This window comes from Pseudorasbora parva, chromosome 1 (genome assembly GCF_024679245.1).
Source record: "Pseudorasbora parva isolate DD20220531a chromosome 1, ASM2467924v1, whole genome shotgun sequence".
In the NCBI taxonomy this organism is placed as follows: domain Eukaryota; kingdom Metazoa; phylum Chordata; class Actinopteri; order Cypriniformes; family Gobionidae; genus Pseudorasbora; species Pseudorasbora parva.
The window spans coordinates 48827357-48846395 of record NC_090172.1 but is presented as its reverse complement, the minus strand read 5'-3'; the positions used below and the strand labels follow the sequence as shown (position 1 = coordinate 48846395).

At 37.1% G+C, this 19039-nt stretch overlaps 1 protein-coding gene across 9 annotated transcripts in view; it reads right to left on the bottom strand.

Annotated features, from left to right (window-relative positions):
* si:ch211-200p22.4 (phosphatidylinositol-binding clathrin assembly protein) overlaps positions 1 to 11071 on the bottom strand; it is an 80818-nt gene extending 69747 nt beyond the window's left edge. For 6 of the 9 annotated variants that reach the window (XM_067444343.1, XM_067444352.1, XM_067444403.1 and 3 more), the window contains exon 1: positions 9710 to 11070. In XM_067444343.1, the coding sequence (XP_067300444.1) occupies positions 9710 to 9839 (130 nt within the window). In that variant the 5' untranslated portion in view covers positions 9840 to 11070. Of the gene's footprint in view, positions 1 to 9709 lie in introns of all 9 variants that reach the window. The other 3 variants (XM_067444362.1, XM_067444372.1, XM_067444383.1) reach the window with 2 other exon arrangements.
* Positions 11072 to 19039: the final 7968 nt, after the last annotated feature.

Sequence of the window (19039 nt, the reverse complement as noted above, 5' to 3'; positions counted from 1 at the left end):
AACGTCTGTTCTCCCTCTGTCTGGGGAACCTGGGACCTCTATTAAATATAGCTGGGTTCTTTTTTGAGAGCTTATTTGCTATGTCTGTATCTCTGCTGCCTCCACTTCCTTCCAGATGTGTGTTGATGACCTTGTTGCTGTGATTGCAAAGTGCTGGAAAAGCAAATTATGCTTATCTGGTGGATGTTCTGAAATGTGGTGAGATGAGGTCAGTATTTGATCAGTGCTCTGGGAAAATAAATGTGATGATGTTGACATTTTTGTAAAAGGCCTATATGGGATTCCTGAACAGTGAGTTCAGTGACACAGTTCTGCGGAATACCGCAGCCATTCCTCACATGTCATTCCCATATTTCTCCCTCTCTTTTCTTTTTCACCAGGACAGCTTTGCAACTAATCAGCAACTTGGGAGCACAGCTTGTAGAATTCTACAAAGCCTCTATAGTCTATAATAAAAAGGACAAAAGAAAGCCACACAATCATATATAAGATCAGTCGCCCTTTATATCTCACAAAGCGCAAGAAATGTCAAAAAAAAGGAAAACAAGAAAGCAGAAAAATCTAATGCATGTCTTTAAGCATGAATGTTGACGCATTAATGTCTATTGTCCAAAATAGCATGATGAAATTAGGAAAGGCAACTTGTTGGATAGCTAAAACAATAATTGGAAAAAATAAGGATAAATGAGAGGCTTTACTTTAAGCTTAATGGACGTCTATAGTTTTGAATTTGCACCCCTATATTCACAACTATCAAAAAAAACAAAAAACGGTTTACATTTTCTAACAAATGTACTGTCTTTAACATTCAATTTTAAGAACTACAGATCTACAGATGGTGGCACCAGCACCTGATTTGGTAGCGCTGCACGGATTTAACCTTAATTTAATTTAAAATTACTATATTGTTTTGCATTATTAAGTGCAGTTAATAAAAAAATATATGTTTATTTACTGGAAATTTGAAAGTGAAACACTGAGCTTGAATTGAGATGCTGATAAAATTAACTTTTCGTCAGTAACATGCTCATTAAAGATGTAGTGCGTAGTATTTATGAGGATTTATAGATGTTTTTAGTGGAGTATAACGACCTTACATAATGTACCGTTACGATTTTATTACTTTAAAATGAGCCATTTCGATCTCCATACACCACGAGTCCCCTTACAGTAAAATTGACATTTTGTGCCGTCATGTTTCTACAGCAGCCCTAAAACAGTAGGGTTGGGAACTGTTCACATTTTAATCAGTAGCAGTATCTGCAATTTGGTAGCCAGTACCTAACGGTACCTTTTTTCGGTACTTAAGAGATACAACAATAACTATAAAGAAACTGTAAGTAATTTATAGAAGTGTTATTGACATTATGCCAGAGCTACCTTGGTCTGCTATTGTCTGTGATGTTTGTTCACTGTAATATTTGCCAGTAACTAGAAGGCTATATCCACTTATTTGAATTCATAAAACAACCTTCTTTTTTTTCATTTTAATTCAATTTATATGAAAAGATTTCCCACAAATTCTGTATTTGTGGGAAAAAATAATTTATACTTAATGAAACTTTTTTGTCAAACAAAGCTGCACAACTGAGCTTTATACTGTTAAAATTAAAACATGGAAGAAAAATAGTGATATTATTTAAATTAAGTTTTGAATTTGATAGTTCATTAATACATCAGTTTTAGTATTATTATTACATGGAGACGTCTCTGAAGTCTACTGTACGACAGTGATATATTTCTCAAGTTAAACCACTTAAAAGTGGTACCCTTAAAAGTACTGAGTTCGTATCAAACCCTATAAATCAGGGGTGCCTAATCCTGCTCCTGGAAGGCCGCTGTCCTGCAAATTTTAGCTCCAAGCCCAATTAAACACACCTTAAGAGGCTAATCAGATCTTACTTGGCATAGTAGAAACATCCAGGCAGGTGTTGAGACAAGTTGGAGCTAAACTCTGCAGGACAGTAAGGCTGTCAATATTCAATCATTCAGTGTCATTTTCAATCGTGATTGTATTCAGGAAACAGCTTAAATGCTCTAGTGTTGTAATTTCTCCTCGAGAAGCTGCACGAGCGTCAACAGCGCGACCTTATTATCGTAAGTTCATGATATATTATCATCCACTGTCGATCGCCACTTACACTAAATTAATGCACAAACATTCTTGCATTTTGGTGATTCGCTAGTTATTTTTTGTTTTAATCAGGCTCTTGTCCGTTGGGAAGGTAAAATCTCTTTCACTTGTTCCTTCAAAAAATCCACTTGTCCTAAACAAGCGTTAATGTCCAGCCCTGCTTTGTATTCGTCGTAGAAGAGCTTTGTGGTGCCGTTTTAAGTGATCAGACAAATTGGTGGTTTTCTTGTTTTGTGGCCACAGCTTTATGACACTCCATGCAAAGTACCTCTTTTTGGTCAACATTCTCCTTTGTGTAGCCGAAATAGTCCCAAAAAGATGATTTCGGGTACGAAACTTTTTTTTTTGCTGCGGATCCTCTTCGTCTCTAGCCTAGAAATCTAGACGTACCCTAGCGGCAGCAAATCTAATCTGCCCGCGAGTGTCGTCTAGCAACTCTCAATACACTTCTGAACTGTAAACGCCGAACTCTTGTCGGGCCAATCACATCGTGTATAGAGTCGGTGGGCGAGGCCATAATGATGACGGCCGAGTTGCGTTTGCATGCTTCTACTAAACACAGAAACTAGCGAACGGCGGAGGTCTTTCGAATCAGCTTTGACCGCGACTCTGGAAGACTTGGAGTTAAGCTTTTGTCTGAGAAAAGAACAGCACTGAAGTCATTCTTAAAAAGGGAAGATGTGTTCTGAGTTTTGCTGACCGGATACGGCAAATGTTTAATCTATTAACGAGCTCCTTTTTACCTTTGTTTCTCTGGTTGGTTGTAGCGCTATCCTATTGCGTGTTTGAAAGACAGCCGTTTATCCCGCCCCTCAGATTGAGCCGTCAATGGTGAGTTTCCCGACCAAACATCTTGATGTGGGTATGGCTTTTCAGGCTACTTCGTCGTGCATTTTAGCAGTGAATGTTTGGCCGAGAGCGGTGAGCAGCGGCACAGCGAACCAATCACTGTGCAGGCACGCGGAACGTGCATGTCACCCCAGAAACAAACTCGTGTTTACTGTGTGCTACCGTTCTCTTAATACACCATGGGCTACGACCCTTCACATCGCATGTTCCGGCGATGTGACTATCGCTCGTGCACATCGTGATGTCGATGTTAAAACAGAATATCGTTCAGCCCTAGTGCGCATTTTGTTAATGATGCACACGCATTACACCAATAACAGGACATAACTACTTGTACCTATACAACTTGTATAGGTAGTCTATTTAAGTTTATACATATTTGACAACGTATTACTTACACAAAAACAAGTAAATTAACTAATGGCCAAGACCGCAGAGCGTACTCTTTACTTGCTTTCTTTGTAATTTAGTCACAATTTGAAGTTTTTGTTTTTCATGAGACTTTGTGACTCCCTTTGTTTTTCCACATATTAGGGAGTGGAAATCTAAGAGTGGAAAAAGTCTATAAGTGCTCCTCTGTTAATATAGTGGTAATTTCATGTTTGTTTTAAAATAAAAGGGTTTGGGTTTTCTATGAAGTGTAAGTTTTCCTACATCATCAAACTTTTATTTTTACAAATCATCACATTAAAAATAACATTAAAATTGAATAATATTTAGACCTTTGAAGTGCTGGGAAAAAGTGTGAAGCGCTTTGAAAACCCTTAAAAAAAGCTTGTATTTCACTCTCAGAAATGTGAACAAACCTTGAGATGATTAACGTTAAAAATAAAATAAAAACATTTGACTATTTCTGCCACAATACCTTCTATAAAGCTTTCTATAACTTGATTGTTCATGATGGCACAATTCTCCTGGTTTCCACTTTACCCCTGTTTGATCGATATGGTTTATAACAGAGAACGCTGTGCTGAATTTGAATGCTTTTCACTATATCTTGCAGAATGTTATTATTACTGTGGCGAATTTAAACGCTTTCTCACTGGATCTTCCAGCACTGTTGTCGCATGCTCAAAATCGTCCTGCCGCTGCCGGTAAACCTGTTCTGAGCTCACACTGCGCTTTCTATTATTGCTGTGCGCTGCCGGTCCACACAGCTCAAACGAGTAGCGCGCTTTTGTTATGCTTTCGTTTAATTTGCTGTTTGATGTTTCTCAAATGCAACAGAAATGGCAGGGCAATGTGGTGGTCGCACCAGTGCGACCTCTAAAAAACTGTGCTCACACCAGCAGGAAAGAAGGCTGCAAAATACAACCATTTGGTCTCAGTCTGGATCACTGGACTTTCTGTTTTTTTAGAGGACCGTTTTGTGGAATAAAAGGTTATAGTTATGCATCTGAATGTGAAAATATGTAGTTTTGCACATTTGGGCACGAGAGAAAAAAAAAAGGTTTCATAAATAAAGTCCCAGGTTTTGCAGAGATGTCAGAAGAGGAGCCAAGGGCTCTTATAAGGTACAAAACAAGCTATCAAACAGAGCCAAAGGCCCTCAACAGCTATAAATAGGCCACATCAGCACTATGAGCGTGAAGGGAACAGAAGCAATGTGTCATGCAGCATGTGTAAGCTCTCTTAAAGTGGTGCAGTTGTGTCCTCACACTGAATGAAGCTCAACAAACATTGATCAAATGCTTCACTTCCTTAAAAAAAAAATGCCATTACTGAATCTGTACTGCAAAGACATCCTCTTTTATTATCAGTCAAAGTACCATAGCTCCTACATACTTCTCCTTGCTTGCTTCTCAAGTAATACAACATCCATCATCCACAAAATTACAATGAGTTCATAAGTAAACGCTACTTATCTGTGGAGCAGTTTGCTCCTGCAGAGCTGATGACTGTAAACAGTGGACAAAGCATCCTGAAGGATAATCTGTATTCTGAAAGGCTGGGTGGTATTTCCCAAGACATGTTTGAGAATGGCTGTTTTGTCTTTGCTGCACAGCATCATTTCAGCTGTCTGGTTCAAAATCAGCAGCACTTCACCTTTAACCCTGACTCACTCCAGATTCAGACTGCTGCTCGTATAGTCTCACAATTATTGGCTATGGGTGTAAAACCTCGCTTTAGGCATGTGCAAAACCATACGCATTCAAAATCAATTAGCCTGTTGGGTTAACTGAATGACTAGTCAATAAAATCAATCTTAAGCATGTTATCTGAATAAAATGTGGTGCTTTTTAGAACTGCATAAACAAACTGAATACTATGGACAGGCAGGGTAGAGCAATTTGTATGGTAACATCCTAATTCCTAAACCTTAAAATAACTTAAAAATAACTGTAAAGTAAAATATCAGTTAAACAACTTTAGTGCTCAAATATAGGTTTGAGAAAAGTAATTGTTTTCACTATCAGCCATCGGACGATTGTTTAAAAAAAAACGATGATTTGCAAGAACCGATTATTAGGGCCGATTATATCCTGTCAAACAAAAGGGGGAGGAAAAAAAACATGTCAGACTGCAACTCATACTGTGTGTGTGAAGAAAATGTCTTGTTTTGAATTTATGGTTGTCGAAGTTAATGCAACAACGTTGCATTAACTTTTGATAAAGCAGGCTCTATTTGACCCTCAGTACAAGCCAGGGTTGGCAGGTCTACAATTCTACCTACTCCAACCATTTTTATAGCACACCTCCCATCCATTAAATCACAAAGAGAAACAAAGTCTCAACTTTCAAATTCTGTCCATTTTATCAGAAAATTCAAACAAAAAAATGCCATTTTGACGCTCTAAAATGTGAAGTGACCGATTGTTGTGTCTTTTCTTCCACTTTCCTAAAACGAAAAAACATGCACAAACATCAAAAAGTATGTTGAAAGATACATTACACATTACACAACAGATTCATCATGTCTTACGTAATTGCTCAATCAGCGTTTTAACTGCAGAAAGACGTTGCTAAAACAGCTTGTGAACATAACTTTGCAATTACCTCAGGAAAGTTATCCAATGTTCAGTTTGTTATAGTTAGCTAAAAAAAAAAAATAGTAGAGATGAGCTTATTTACTGTTTACTAATACAGTGAGGAAAATAGGTATTTGAACAACCAGCTATTTTGCAAGTTTTCCCACTTAGAATTCATGGAGGTGTCTGAAATTGTCCACTATAGACATAATCTAAAAAGAAAATCCAGAAATCGAAATGTATGATTTTTTTTTTCTATTTATTTGTATTATACAACTGCAAATAAGTATTTGAACACCTGATAAAATCAATGTTAATATTTGGTACAGTAGCTTTTGTTTGCAATTACAGCGATCAAACGTTTCCTGTAGTTTTATCACTAGGTTTGCACACACTGCAGGAAGCCCACTCCTCCACACAGATCTTCTCTAGATCAGTCAGGTTTCTGGCCTGTCACTGAGGAAAACAGAGTTTGAGGTCCCTCCAAAGATTCTCTATTGGATTTATGTCTGGAGACTGGCTAGGCCATGCCAGAACCTTGATATGCTTCTTACAGAGCCACTCCTTGGTTATCCTGGCTGTGTGCTTCGGGTCACTGTCATGTAGGAAGACCCAGCCTCGACCCATCTTCAATGCTCTAACTGAGGGAAGGAGGTTGGAGTAGGTAGTTTGAAAGACAACCGTTTATCCCGCCCCTCGGATTGAGCCCTGTCAATGGTGAGTTTCCAGACCAAACATCTTGATGTGGGTCTGGCTTGTCAGGCTACAGAAGGACGTGACCATTAACAGCAGAGTTGCCAGGTTTTCAAAACAAAACTAGCCCAAAAAAGCGAAATACGCAAAATCTGTTTGTTGACTCAAGTACAAATCTTACTGCTGTTAGCAGAGAACAGGAAAGTGAATGCAAAGTCTGCAAAGTGGACAAAACTAAATAATAAAAGATAGAATCTACAAAAGTGAGAAAAAAAGAAAGGAAAAAAAAGAAAAAAAGAACTTCAAATGAACTTCTTTGTCAGCTATCTAAATTTCCAATCTCACATACTGCTTTAACCAGAGTGAAAAAGCAATGAATAAACACTAAGATTTTTCTGGGAGATAGCTATATTTAATATGGATGCAGTAATATTAAAATTCTGGTGACACACAACACTTAGCAAATAATGGTTTTAAAGTTACAGCTAATAATAACCAATAAATGGTTGATTCATTAAAATTTAGGGATGCACGATATATCAGCCATCATATCAGTATTGGCCAATATAAGTTTTAATGTTATCGTTAACGGCTCGATAATAAATTTTTACCGATATATTAAAGCTGATAAATAATGGATTATTTCCTTCAACTGAGACACTTCAGATGAATTGCTCAAAATATGATTGGAATAACTTAAAAAAAGGAAAAGTTCAGACAGTTCAGTCACAATTTCATGTAAGCTACATAAAAATATAATGAGAACATTATAATTAAGTCCTTGGGACATGGCTTTTAATGTTGAGACTTTTCAGGCCAATCAGGCTCCCAAAAATTACACATACATTTTAATTTAGATTTATCAGCCAATATATAGGTGATCTGCTTTCAAATTTCAAGAATTATGGATATTGGTCAAAATTTTCATATCCGTTTACTGCTGTAGAATCCATGACAACAGGTGTGGACAACTGCGTAATGTCTAGAGCTGTTGTAGTTTTGTTCAAACATTATGGACCATGGCGAGCAGACTTTGCAACAAAATGAGAACAAAATGTATATCGACGTGGCATTTTCCAGATGGCGAGAGCTTTACAACAAACTTTGACTTGAAAGAGATGCCGTTCTTGCATGTGCATTATTAGACAGGTGAGCAAATTTACATAAAACAAATCAATGTTATATATGATGAAATATTAGAATATCAGTATGATGTAGCTTAATGCTATTCTCATACAGCTAACAAACTAACACACAGAATAACATCATAACTTTCAACAAACTCAAATGCAGTTTAGATAAACAGCATTGCGTTTCCTCACAATTTTAAAGCCAAATAAACTGACCTGTTTGAGTAGTAATAAAGTAGAATTACTGATAGTAATTCAGCACTTGCAGGTAGTTTAGTAGAATGAAATGTCCTTATTTCTTTATATCCGCCAGGACTCGTTTGTGGCGCTAATATCTGTCTCTTATTAGTAATCGTGCTCTGCTTCATACCACAGTCATGTTAAAACATGAATGCATTCACGCATCCAGAAACATTATTTCCCCATAAACATTATAAGAACCATCAGTCTGACGACAAGTTCCATGATTCCACGCTCACTCACGGCCTTTGTTATTGTTTTGAAGAGGTTAACGACCCCTAGCTGCAAAAAAATGCATAGTGTAGCTTCAACAGTGATATTCAATTGTGTTTTAAGAGTGTGTTTGAGCGTTAGATGATAGCAAAAGTTATCTAAAATGTAAAAAGTGGTGAACTTAACTGTCACAATTAGCCTAAAATCTAATGTCAAACCAATATCAATACATTTAAAAGATCATCTATCAGCCAATAACCAATATGCCAATATAATACTAATGCATCCAAATTAATAATTATGACGTTATTTTCTTTATGACACAACAGAAAAACAACAGGCTTCTGAAATTCCCCAATTCTAAGAACCGGTTTAAACAAGATATGTGGAAATGTTTCTCTGCTTTGAACAAAAAAAAGAGGAAACAAGCACTTGACCTTTAGTAATTCTGAGTTACACTTACGAAAAATATTGTTATGCAGTGTTTGCAAGATTTAAACAGAACCAATGAAGCTCGGCACAGTCTACCACACTAGGCCACATAACAGGTGGCTGACACAGGAAACAAATCCAGACTAAACATGAAGCTGTGTTCTGCAAACACTGATGAATCAAAGACAAATTCACAAAACAAACCAATCAGGCTGTATCGTTTTCACGGCTACTCGCAAGTCTGTGGTTTTACAACAGGACAACTGTCGAAGCAGCCACCCTCCCTCATTCCGTAAAGGAATCAAAGATAAAGGTCTAATAAGAAATCCATTGATGAGCATTTTGCATCTAAATGCATTTAGCTGCATCCAGAACGTCAGATACAAGTTGCACATATACTTCAGCAGCCCTCTGTTTCATAATCTCTTTAAGACACTGTCTATGCGAGAATGAAACTGACGTGCTGCATTCTGCATTAACTCTGCTTTTGTCAAGAGTCAATGCCTCAATGCTTCACTGCACACACGCTTGTATTGACCTTCATCGCTCCCACACCGTCTCGACGATGACTGTTAAAGAGGGATCACACAAGACGTGAAGACATTACGCACACCACATGACTTCAAACACAATGCATTGAAAACCATGACAGCTACATTTACTGATTCAAGCAGAAGCGACTTCTTATTATAAAGCAAATATTAATAAAATTGAAGATAATTGTATGATGACATACAACCGCATTGCTGCAATAACATGTTCATCATTACAGAAAAATAAAATGGGCCACAAAGTCAGTAAATGACCGTACACTTCCACGTTAAGTGGCATCATCTCCTTGAACTGACCACGTCCAAAGACAGATCAGCATTCCCATCACGAGCATGTTCCAATTCATCACTGGTGTCCAGACAGCTGAGGATGTGCAAGGCTAGTGGAACTGCATGCCAGGGATGCAGTAACACTTTGAGCTTTTAAAAAGCACCCAAGAATACCTGCAAAGAGACTGTGCAAGTACAAATACAAGGATTTATTTTCGGCATACTCACAATCGAGGTGTTTCTTTTTGGGTCCACTGACTTCATGCGTTGTGGCCTTGCAGACGGCTTTGCTGATGGCTGATCCAGTCATGCTGTGCTGGGCCGCAGCGATGCGATCCGTGATGGACTGTCCTGACATTTTTATTCAGCTTTGAGATACGAAAAATGAACACTAAACTTGACCTGGTCTAACTGCAGACGTGTATATTCTCAGAACGATCTCGTATAGGACAATTTTACAAAAATACACTTGACTCGATACACATTTGAATTAGCCACCAAGTCAACTGGCCCTAATTCATACACTTGCAGTAAAAAAAGGAAGAAAAGGTTGACCTAACTAGTAAAAATGTCACAACTAGGTATGCTGTAACTAATTTGGGGGGTCGATCTTAACTTTTGTTAGCTAATATTACTCATACAGCAATGGCACCAAGAACAGATAATGGTATTATTGACGTCTGAAGATACAAAACAACTGTTGGAAAATGTCATAGCTATCGGTCAGGCCAGCTCAGAGGATTCAGGCAGAAAATATCACCTGTCAGCCAGCTAGAGCCTCACCAATATAGACCTTTTAAAAGAAAACAAACTGGATATTAGAAGCACCAGCAGATTAGATCGAGATCAAACATGCGAAACTGTTCTGTGGTTTCCCTTGCCTTTATAAACCTGCTATAACACTGGTAACAAGACTTAACCAGTCAAGGAATCGAGCAGGTTTTCTTGCGAAAAATATGCATACAAACCAAACCCTATGAGTGACTTGGCAAAGAGGCGGTAAGAAAGACGGATTAACTTAGAAATGTAACTTTACAGGTAACAAAACAAAAGTATTATGTAACCAATCTATTTAGACGATTTATCTAATCAACAACCTAAACTATCTGCCCAGCCAGCTGAGTAGATAAATCACATCTGAGCTTGAACTACTGCTCCAGCTTTTTTGTATTAGACAACTACTAACCAAAACCAATTCTGCGCGAGGCTAAATTATTCACAAATAACACATAATTTTCAAAAAAAATAGTACATTAAGTTAAAAAGAAGTCCAGCGTGCATCCCGACGAAGAGAGCTAAAAGTGTCCGGCTCAAGTTGGACTCCAGCCCGGTGAGCCAGCGCGTCTAACCGGATGCCTGGTTCTCTGCCCTTCCGTCCCGCTCAAAGTCTCCCTTTAGTCCGCTTATACGACACGGTTCCGTCCGTGGTGAGACCGAGAGACGTCGAGTTGTTTGGGACTGATTGAGGGGTGGTTTAGCAATAACCCCCTTGTCTGTCGCTGTCTCTGTGGCTGTGGTTCGAACTGTCAGCTCTGTTATTCCGGTTTGCTGAAGAATGCGCTGGCGGAGCCGTCCAGGACAAAATGGCTTCGCTGTGATCAGGTGAACGAAGAGCTTGAGTTTGATTGGGCGAGAGCAAGTGGCGTTCACTCGTTCGTGGAATCGTGGGAAATAGCGTTGCCACTTTCTACTTAAACTCTTGTCTTGTTGCCATTCATTTTTGATAGTTGTTCAATGAATGAAATACCCATGGAAATTGCGTTTGAAAACATTTGAATATATATTATACATTTAATGATATATACATTTTTTATTATCTTTTATAATCAGTTTGTTTTGTTTTTTCTACACATTTTACTTTTAAAACTATCAACTTGAATTTTATTTTGGCCTTTCCAGACTCCAGTTGGCATCAAAATCGCGCGAATTTCCTTTGCAGTTCAATCATTTGCCGTTAGGGACTTATAAATCCAGCTTTGGGAATCAATAGTGCAGGGTTGCCAACTCTCACGCATCTGGCGTGATACTCACGCTTTCAGGCTCTGTCTCACGCTCTCACTCCGCCCAACTCAATCTCACGCCAAATTGCCAAACCTGCTTTTGATATTAAACAAAGCTATAAGCTTTAATTTTTTTAATGTGTTTTAATGAAATTCAAACAATAAATAGCGTTTTGGCGCTAATGTGGCATAATGTTAAAGCCAGAGGCGTTGAAAAGCGGAGTTGCATGCTCTCGTCTCCCTGCGGTGCGCGCTGGTCACGTGGCCCATGAGCGCTCAATACTTCTAGCGCTGTGCCAATGAATTTAAATGGCTTAAGCGGATACACAACAGTTTCACCATATAGATGTTTGCTGCAAGTTTTGGTAAACAGTACAGCATAGTGTTAGTGTGTATTGATTATTAAGTCAGCCATATTTACAGGATCGTTTTATTATGGAGAGTGATAGAGATACAACATTGCTAACATTAATGTTATTCTTGTATTTAGCCCTCAGGTATTCCTTACTAATTGGTCACACTCATACTCATTAAATTATATTTATTGAATATTTTTAGGAGATCTTTTAATACTAAATACTATTTGTGCAACAATTATTGTCAATAAATGACCACTTAAAATATTTTTCTTCTAATATTTGTATTTCTTCTAATATTTATATTACAATAGTGTAGTAATTAATGTTAAAATAGAGAATTCCAATTGAAAGAGGCAAATTAGAGTCATTTTGTGGCTAAAAATATTAATGTTTATTTGTAATGCCATTAGGTGCCTTATGGCTCTTTAATAAATATACATGTATCTAATCTAGTTGCTCAAAAATATATTGCAGTCTTTGCATTCTAATAAATATTTAGATATGATGATCAAACACTAGATTTCTTTAAATGTGAAATTTCAAAACTTGAATAACTTGCATCCTAATATTTTTAATGAATAATGATACTTATATAAGCACTCACAAGTGAATATTAATGGAATGGCCCATATAATTTGACCCAAGAAATGTTTAAACTAGTGCTAAAACAAACATATTTTTTCTTATTATGTACAGTATATATACTAGATATAAACTGATACTGAATCAAGATCAAAGCATTACCCCCCCCCCCCAAAAAAAATCTCACTCCAACCTGAACTTAAAAGTTGGCAACCCTGATAGTGTTGAATGACGTACGTGGCTTTTCATAAAATAAAACACATTTTATGTTTTCGTGGGATATATTTGATATAGTCATTTAAAGTAATTCAATGTAAGTAAAAGTGTTTTGTGGAAAGTTCTTGTTTGCATTGAAGTAGCCTTAAGAATCAACCAAATCAAGTCGCTGAGCTAGTAGGCTAGGCTGTTGTCCTATACAGTGAGATTGAGTGTGCCTGTCAGAATATTTTGCGTTAAAAATAATATAGGCCTAGGTGTTGTTATTATTATTATTATTATAATTATTAACCACATAAATGTGTTAATTATATTGTTTTCTAGTAGGCAAGGACCTTAAACATTCCTGCATTCTGATCTTTTGAAGTTTAAGCTCAACATGTTCAAAATGTCTCAAGCTTATGACCCCGTAATTTAACCTATTTTTATCTTTCTGAAAACAACATCAGAAGCACAAAGCTCTCAAAGCAACGTAGCTTTGCCCTTGTCTATTTACGTGTAAAAATGACTGACATGAATATCTTGCTTTTCACCATATTATGACACCAATCAAATGGAGCAAACGACAATGAAATGAAGATCAGAAAAGCCCACCAGCATAAACAATGTTCTGTTTGCCTACTTTAGTGGAGCAAGACTGTATTTTGGTATAGCCTACTGTTGTATAGTCTGTATAATAGGCTTTCTATATATAGGCCTATGTGTTAATTAAAAGACCATAGTGTCATAATATACAATTAAGACACCATTAAAAAAAACTTTTCACACGTTTCTTCTTTTATTTATTTTTTATTAGATTTATAAATACTAGAATATGAATTATGTAGCCTAGTGAACAAATGAAAAGCAGTTAAACAAAAACGATGACGTACCTAAAGCATAAGCCCAGCATCAGTCACATGTATAGCCTAAGCAAAATTATGTTTCTAAGGGGAAGTACAACATTTAACACACCTTTCTGTGTGAGGAAGTGGTTTAAGAGCAAAACCACAATGGTGTCAACCCTTGACTTTTTTTGGGAGGAGCATGAGAACATGTATTGTTTTGAGAGAAACGTTTTATGATGTATAAATAGCTAGTTCGTTCAGTCACATATGGCTATATATAGTCTACATTAAAAAACTGATGACACTCTGGCTAGAAGTCAGAGCTAGCTCTGAGTTTATGCTTAACAAAGACAAAACATTTGTGTAAGTTTTTACATCACTGGTAAAATTACAGAGATATACACTCTATAAAATTACTTTTTATAAAAAAGCATTCACGCTGTGGTATTCATGTGCCTGAAAACAATGCATTTGCAATGAACATTAATGTGTTTACAGTGGAACAAGCATAACATTTAAGTGATCAAAAAAAAAGTATTACTACCAGATCTAATCCAGCAAATTTTTTTGAATAAGGCGTCTTGCCATTATGCGAAATGAACATCTGATGTGACAGCGCCATCTAGAGGTGGGCAGATGCAACTATTTCCATGGCAACTAGATCCAGCAGTAGCCCTTGGCAACTGATCGTTTCCCCAGGGATCATCCTACTTAATATTGACATGTAAATAAAACGTTATAGTTCAGATTCTGGTAATAAATGTAATAGAATGTTGCACCTCATCAATTTATGGATTACTTTATTCTAAAATAATAATAATAATAATAAATCTGAATCACTTTAAAGATTACAACAACAACAAAAACATAAATTCTGTGGACCAAGAAATAAAAATGCATTTTTCACATGAATTGTTTCATATGTGTTTGTCCTTGTAAAATTCATTGAAAGTATACAGTATACAGACTGTCATACCAATGAAAACAGAGGATTTGTGAGAAGGATTTCTCTTGATTGACAGAGCATCTAAACCCTGCTTAAATGGCTTACCCCTCCCTTTCATTCAGTCAACACTTGCATCATTCATATAGTCACATGTCTGAATCCCAGATGTTTTTACTGCCAACATACTGCCAGGCTTTGGAACTGTGAATTTAGTAATCATTTAGCAGATGCCTTTATCTAAAGTGAAGGAGCGCCACAAGAATCTTACAATAGCCTAACATTCTGACGTCCTTATGATGAGCCTTCAACTCTGTTGCATGAATGAAAAAAAGACTGATTTGTTGCTGAACACAAGCTATCCTCCACAGTCATGACGACAGACAGATATTTAAACAAAAGCTGCCATCACACAACTCCTGACATGCTCTCATCTTCAGGTCCAACAACTACAGGCTGGCAGCAGCCGGTGCAAATGTACCGCAGCACGCAGAGGTAAACACTGCCAGACAGTCCCACGGTAAGAACCAACAGGATCAGACTCAGGTACGACGGCCCAGGCTGGTATGCAAACTCGGTGAGCATGTCACTGTCCATTACTGCAGGTAGTTCAGAGTTCTGCGCTGGTGAATCGGAAACGAGACAAGCTGTTAGTTTTATTTAGCAATTAATTTATTAGAAAAATGGCTTATTAGCAATATTTTAGTTATTGTAACTAATCTCAGTTTGTGGTCTCAATTTTATTTTGCACACAGTATTATGTAATTAATGAACAGTGTTGTTTAGTGTAGCCTATATTTTCAAAAAACTGCACTTACAAAAATGTCTACCAGTCATGTGTATTAATACATTTTTAAAAGGCCATCTTATTTTGTACATTGTATTGCAATGCACATATTCAGGCTTGTATATGAAGACATGTTTATGTTTTAATTTTCAGGTTGATTTGTGCCTTTTTCTATTCATTCAGTCCACCCTAAAATCCACTAAAACACTAATAGATGCACAGTTAGACAAACAGAATGCTGCAACTAATAGCCTAAAAAAACTGTTAAAAGATGGGATGGGATACAAATTAATAATAAAAACATAATGGACAATATAAACATTATTTAAGAAAATATAAGAAAAAGGATTCAATTGCAGTATCCTACATCAATTAACTGGGAAAATAAAAAGAAGCAGCATTCTGTCCCCGTCCACAACATCGTGTAGAGTTTCCCGCTCTGCTGCTGGCAACAAAACAATCACACACACAAAAAATAACAAAACAATCTTTTATTCCATTTTATTTTATTTTTAAAAATCTAAAATTTAGTTTTGATGAATCACTTATGACTGGCTTCTTTTTGAGAGGAGCTAGTCTACCACCAGTCTCCAGTGTCCTACTTACCGATATATGCTATCAAACTTGATTCCAAGGAAACATTTTTCTTCTTCTTTTACCAGAGGTGATTTGGTCCGTACAGTCGTTAACCTTTCGATATCCCCTACCATGAGCAGAATGCAGAAACAGTTCCCCGACCAACGCACTTTCACGGAATTCCCTTTGCTCAGTCCGTGATGACAGCGCGCCGTGACACTATCCAATCCTTCAGCTGGAGTGGCGAAGAAACAAGTAGCCTGTACCACACATTGCTCTATTCGCGTTTGCCCATACCTGTAAAGAGATCAATATTCTATCATCCGGGGATCTCAGACCTACAATTATTGCACAAGGCTGGAAATATAACACTTTTTACAGCACTACAGGTGTGAGATGGTGCGTCCAGCTCCATATTGTTCCAAACGATAACATGTTACCTCTCAAAATCATAGAGCAGCATCAGACTTCAGATGCAGTAATAACACTGGAAATAAATCACACATCACTTGCTCTAAAACATTGGATTTGTGCGATCTCAATTTTCACCTAATTGGTTACTTGTGACATCTGGATCAATCATGCTTAATTCCCATTTACACATGTGTTTTAAAAAGATCTTAAACACTGTATCCCATAACGTACGTTTTGTTTATAAATGATCTAATAATTCATATAGGCCTAATGCTAATATTATATCCGGTTACCATTCATAAGTTCAATACTGCCTGTACAAAATCATGTTTAGTGGGCTGAATTGTTTAGTGGGCATATATATATATATATATATATATATATATATATATATATATATATATATATATATATATATATATATATATATATATATATATATATATATATATATATATATATATATGATACTATTTTAAAGGGGAATAAAGAATGGTTTCAACTAGCTAGGGTTTATGCATAATATATAGGGACACAACTCCAAGTGTTTTTAATATTATGCCAACTAAATTAAAAAAATCATTTGAATAATTAAAACATTTTTATTGTGTTATTTATTATTGTTATTATATCAATATGTGCATATTTGCTAATACAGGCTTGGGATAAACCATTAACACAGGTTGGTTAAAGCTTTCCATTGTTCAAGCTCGATCTGTATGGCCGTTACGTTTTTGTAGAAAGACTTTTATGTGTCATATATAAATTGCCATAAAATTATTCATTATCATGTCCACTGAATAAAAAGTAGGCTTAGTAAAGGTCACTGTTAGCCACGCTCCATGTGGCAGACTCTTATGAGACTAAAGCAGTCCAACAAGATTTTTTTTAGACATGATTACTGTACTGTGAGATGATAAACACCTTGTAGCTACAAGATGCAATTATACAGAGTTACACAGTCAAAAACACGTCCTCGTATGTGGAAAAAGTGAAGCACATAGTAGGACAGCTGTGGGGATCCGGGTAAACAGACGGTGAAAAATGACTGCTGTGAGCAGACAGTAAGCATTTGGGTCATGACATAAAAACATTCAAACATCCAGAGACACATTTAGACACTAGGCACGCGCCTTTTGTCAGCCAAAATACTTGAGTGCAATTACTTGTCTGAAGCAGCATGCTTTCAATATTTTTTCTCTCTTTTGCATATGTATGGATCCACACAATACTTCACTTGTGTGTGAATTTCCTGCTATTCACAGTAATCGAATTTATTTTGAATGCTGGCACATGACTGCTTTTATTTGAATTTAATTCACTATCATTTCAAGACCTTGCACACAAACCAATACATATAAAATAGGCCTATATACAGTAGACATACCTCATACGCATCAAATAATAATTTATTATAAATAATACATTAAATAGGCTCTTAACATTTTGCGATGATTCCAAATCTTCCACCGTCGTCTTGTCATTAAGCTCCATACTCTGGTGATGAACTCCTGCTGGTGCTGCCACTCGTTCGGCAGATGCTGCACGTTCAGTTTTTAAATGTAGTGTCTGTTCCCTAACGATGGGGGGCGCAGTAGGCAAGTGATGCAAGCTTCTTAGATTGTAATTGCGAGTTATCAATCAATCAACTTTATTTATATAGCGCTTTTACTATCACGATTGTGTCAAAGCAGCTTCACAGTGTCAAACAGGATAATATTGCGACAAAATTAGATTTGGCTGTACAGTCGTACTGGAGAAAACAGTAATGTTATCAGCTTGTTTTAATTTATCATATAGCGACAATGTTGGCAGATCAGTATTATAGTTTATAGAATTAAATAAGACCTAATTCATACATTTTATTTGTATAATAAGTTGAATAACTTTAATCATATTTTTAGTGTCCCCAACTGAGCAAGCCAAGCCAAAGGCGACAGTGGCAAGGAACCAAAACTCCATCGGGGCATGATGGAGAAAAATAAACCTTGGGAGAAACCAGACTCAGTCGGGGTGCCAGTTCTCCTCTGGCCTATTAACACACCGTGTAAGATTATTATTCTGGCAACCTTACAGGTCAGAAATCATATTAGATTGGAATATTCAAAATTTCTGAACTTCAGCTGAACTTCAGTGCCTGAAAATATCGATACTTGCTGTATAAAATATAAAAATTCCCCACCACTAGTTTTTATGGGAATTTTTGACCAGTCTTCTAGAAGGGCATTTGTGAGGTAAGGCACTGATGTTGCACGAGAAGGCCTGGCTCACAGCTCTAATTCATCTCAAAGGTGTTCTATCGGGTTCTGACTAGTCAAATTCCTCCACAACAAACTTGCTCAACCATGTCTTTATGGACGTTGCTTTGTGCACTGGTGCGCAGTCATGTTTGAACAGGAAGTGACCATCCCCTAACTGTTCCCACATAGTTGGGAGCATTAAATTGTCCAAAATGTATTGGTCAATAACTGAAAAATAACCTCAAACCATAATCCCCCATCCACTAAACTTTACACTTGGTACAAAGTCAGGCAAGCGCCTTTCTCCTGGCAACCACCAAACCCAGACTCGTCCATCGGATTGCCAGACAGAGAAGCGTGATTGCCCACTCCAGAGAACACACTCTAGAGTCCAATGGCAGCGTGCTTACATCACTGCATCCGATGCTTTACATTGCACTTGGTAATGTAAGGCTTGGTTGCAGCTGCTCTGCCAAAGAAACGCCCTCCATGAAGCTCTCTATGCACTGTTCTTGAGCTGATCTGAAATCCCCACGAAGTTTGGATGTCTGTAGCTACTGACTCTGCAGAAAGTTGGAGACTTTTGTGCACTGTGCGCCTCAGCATGCGCTGAC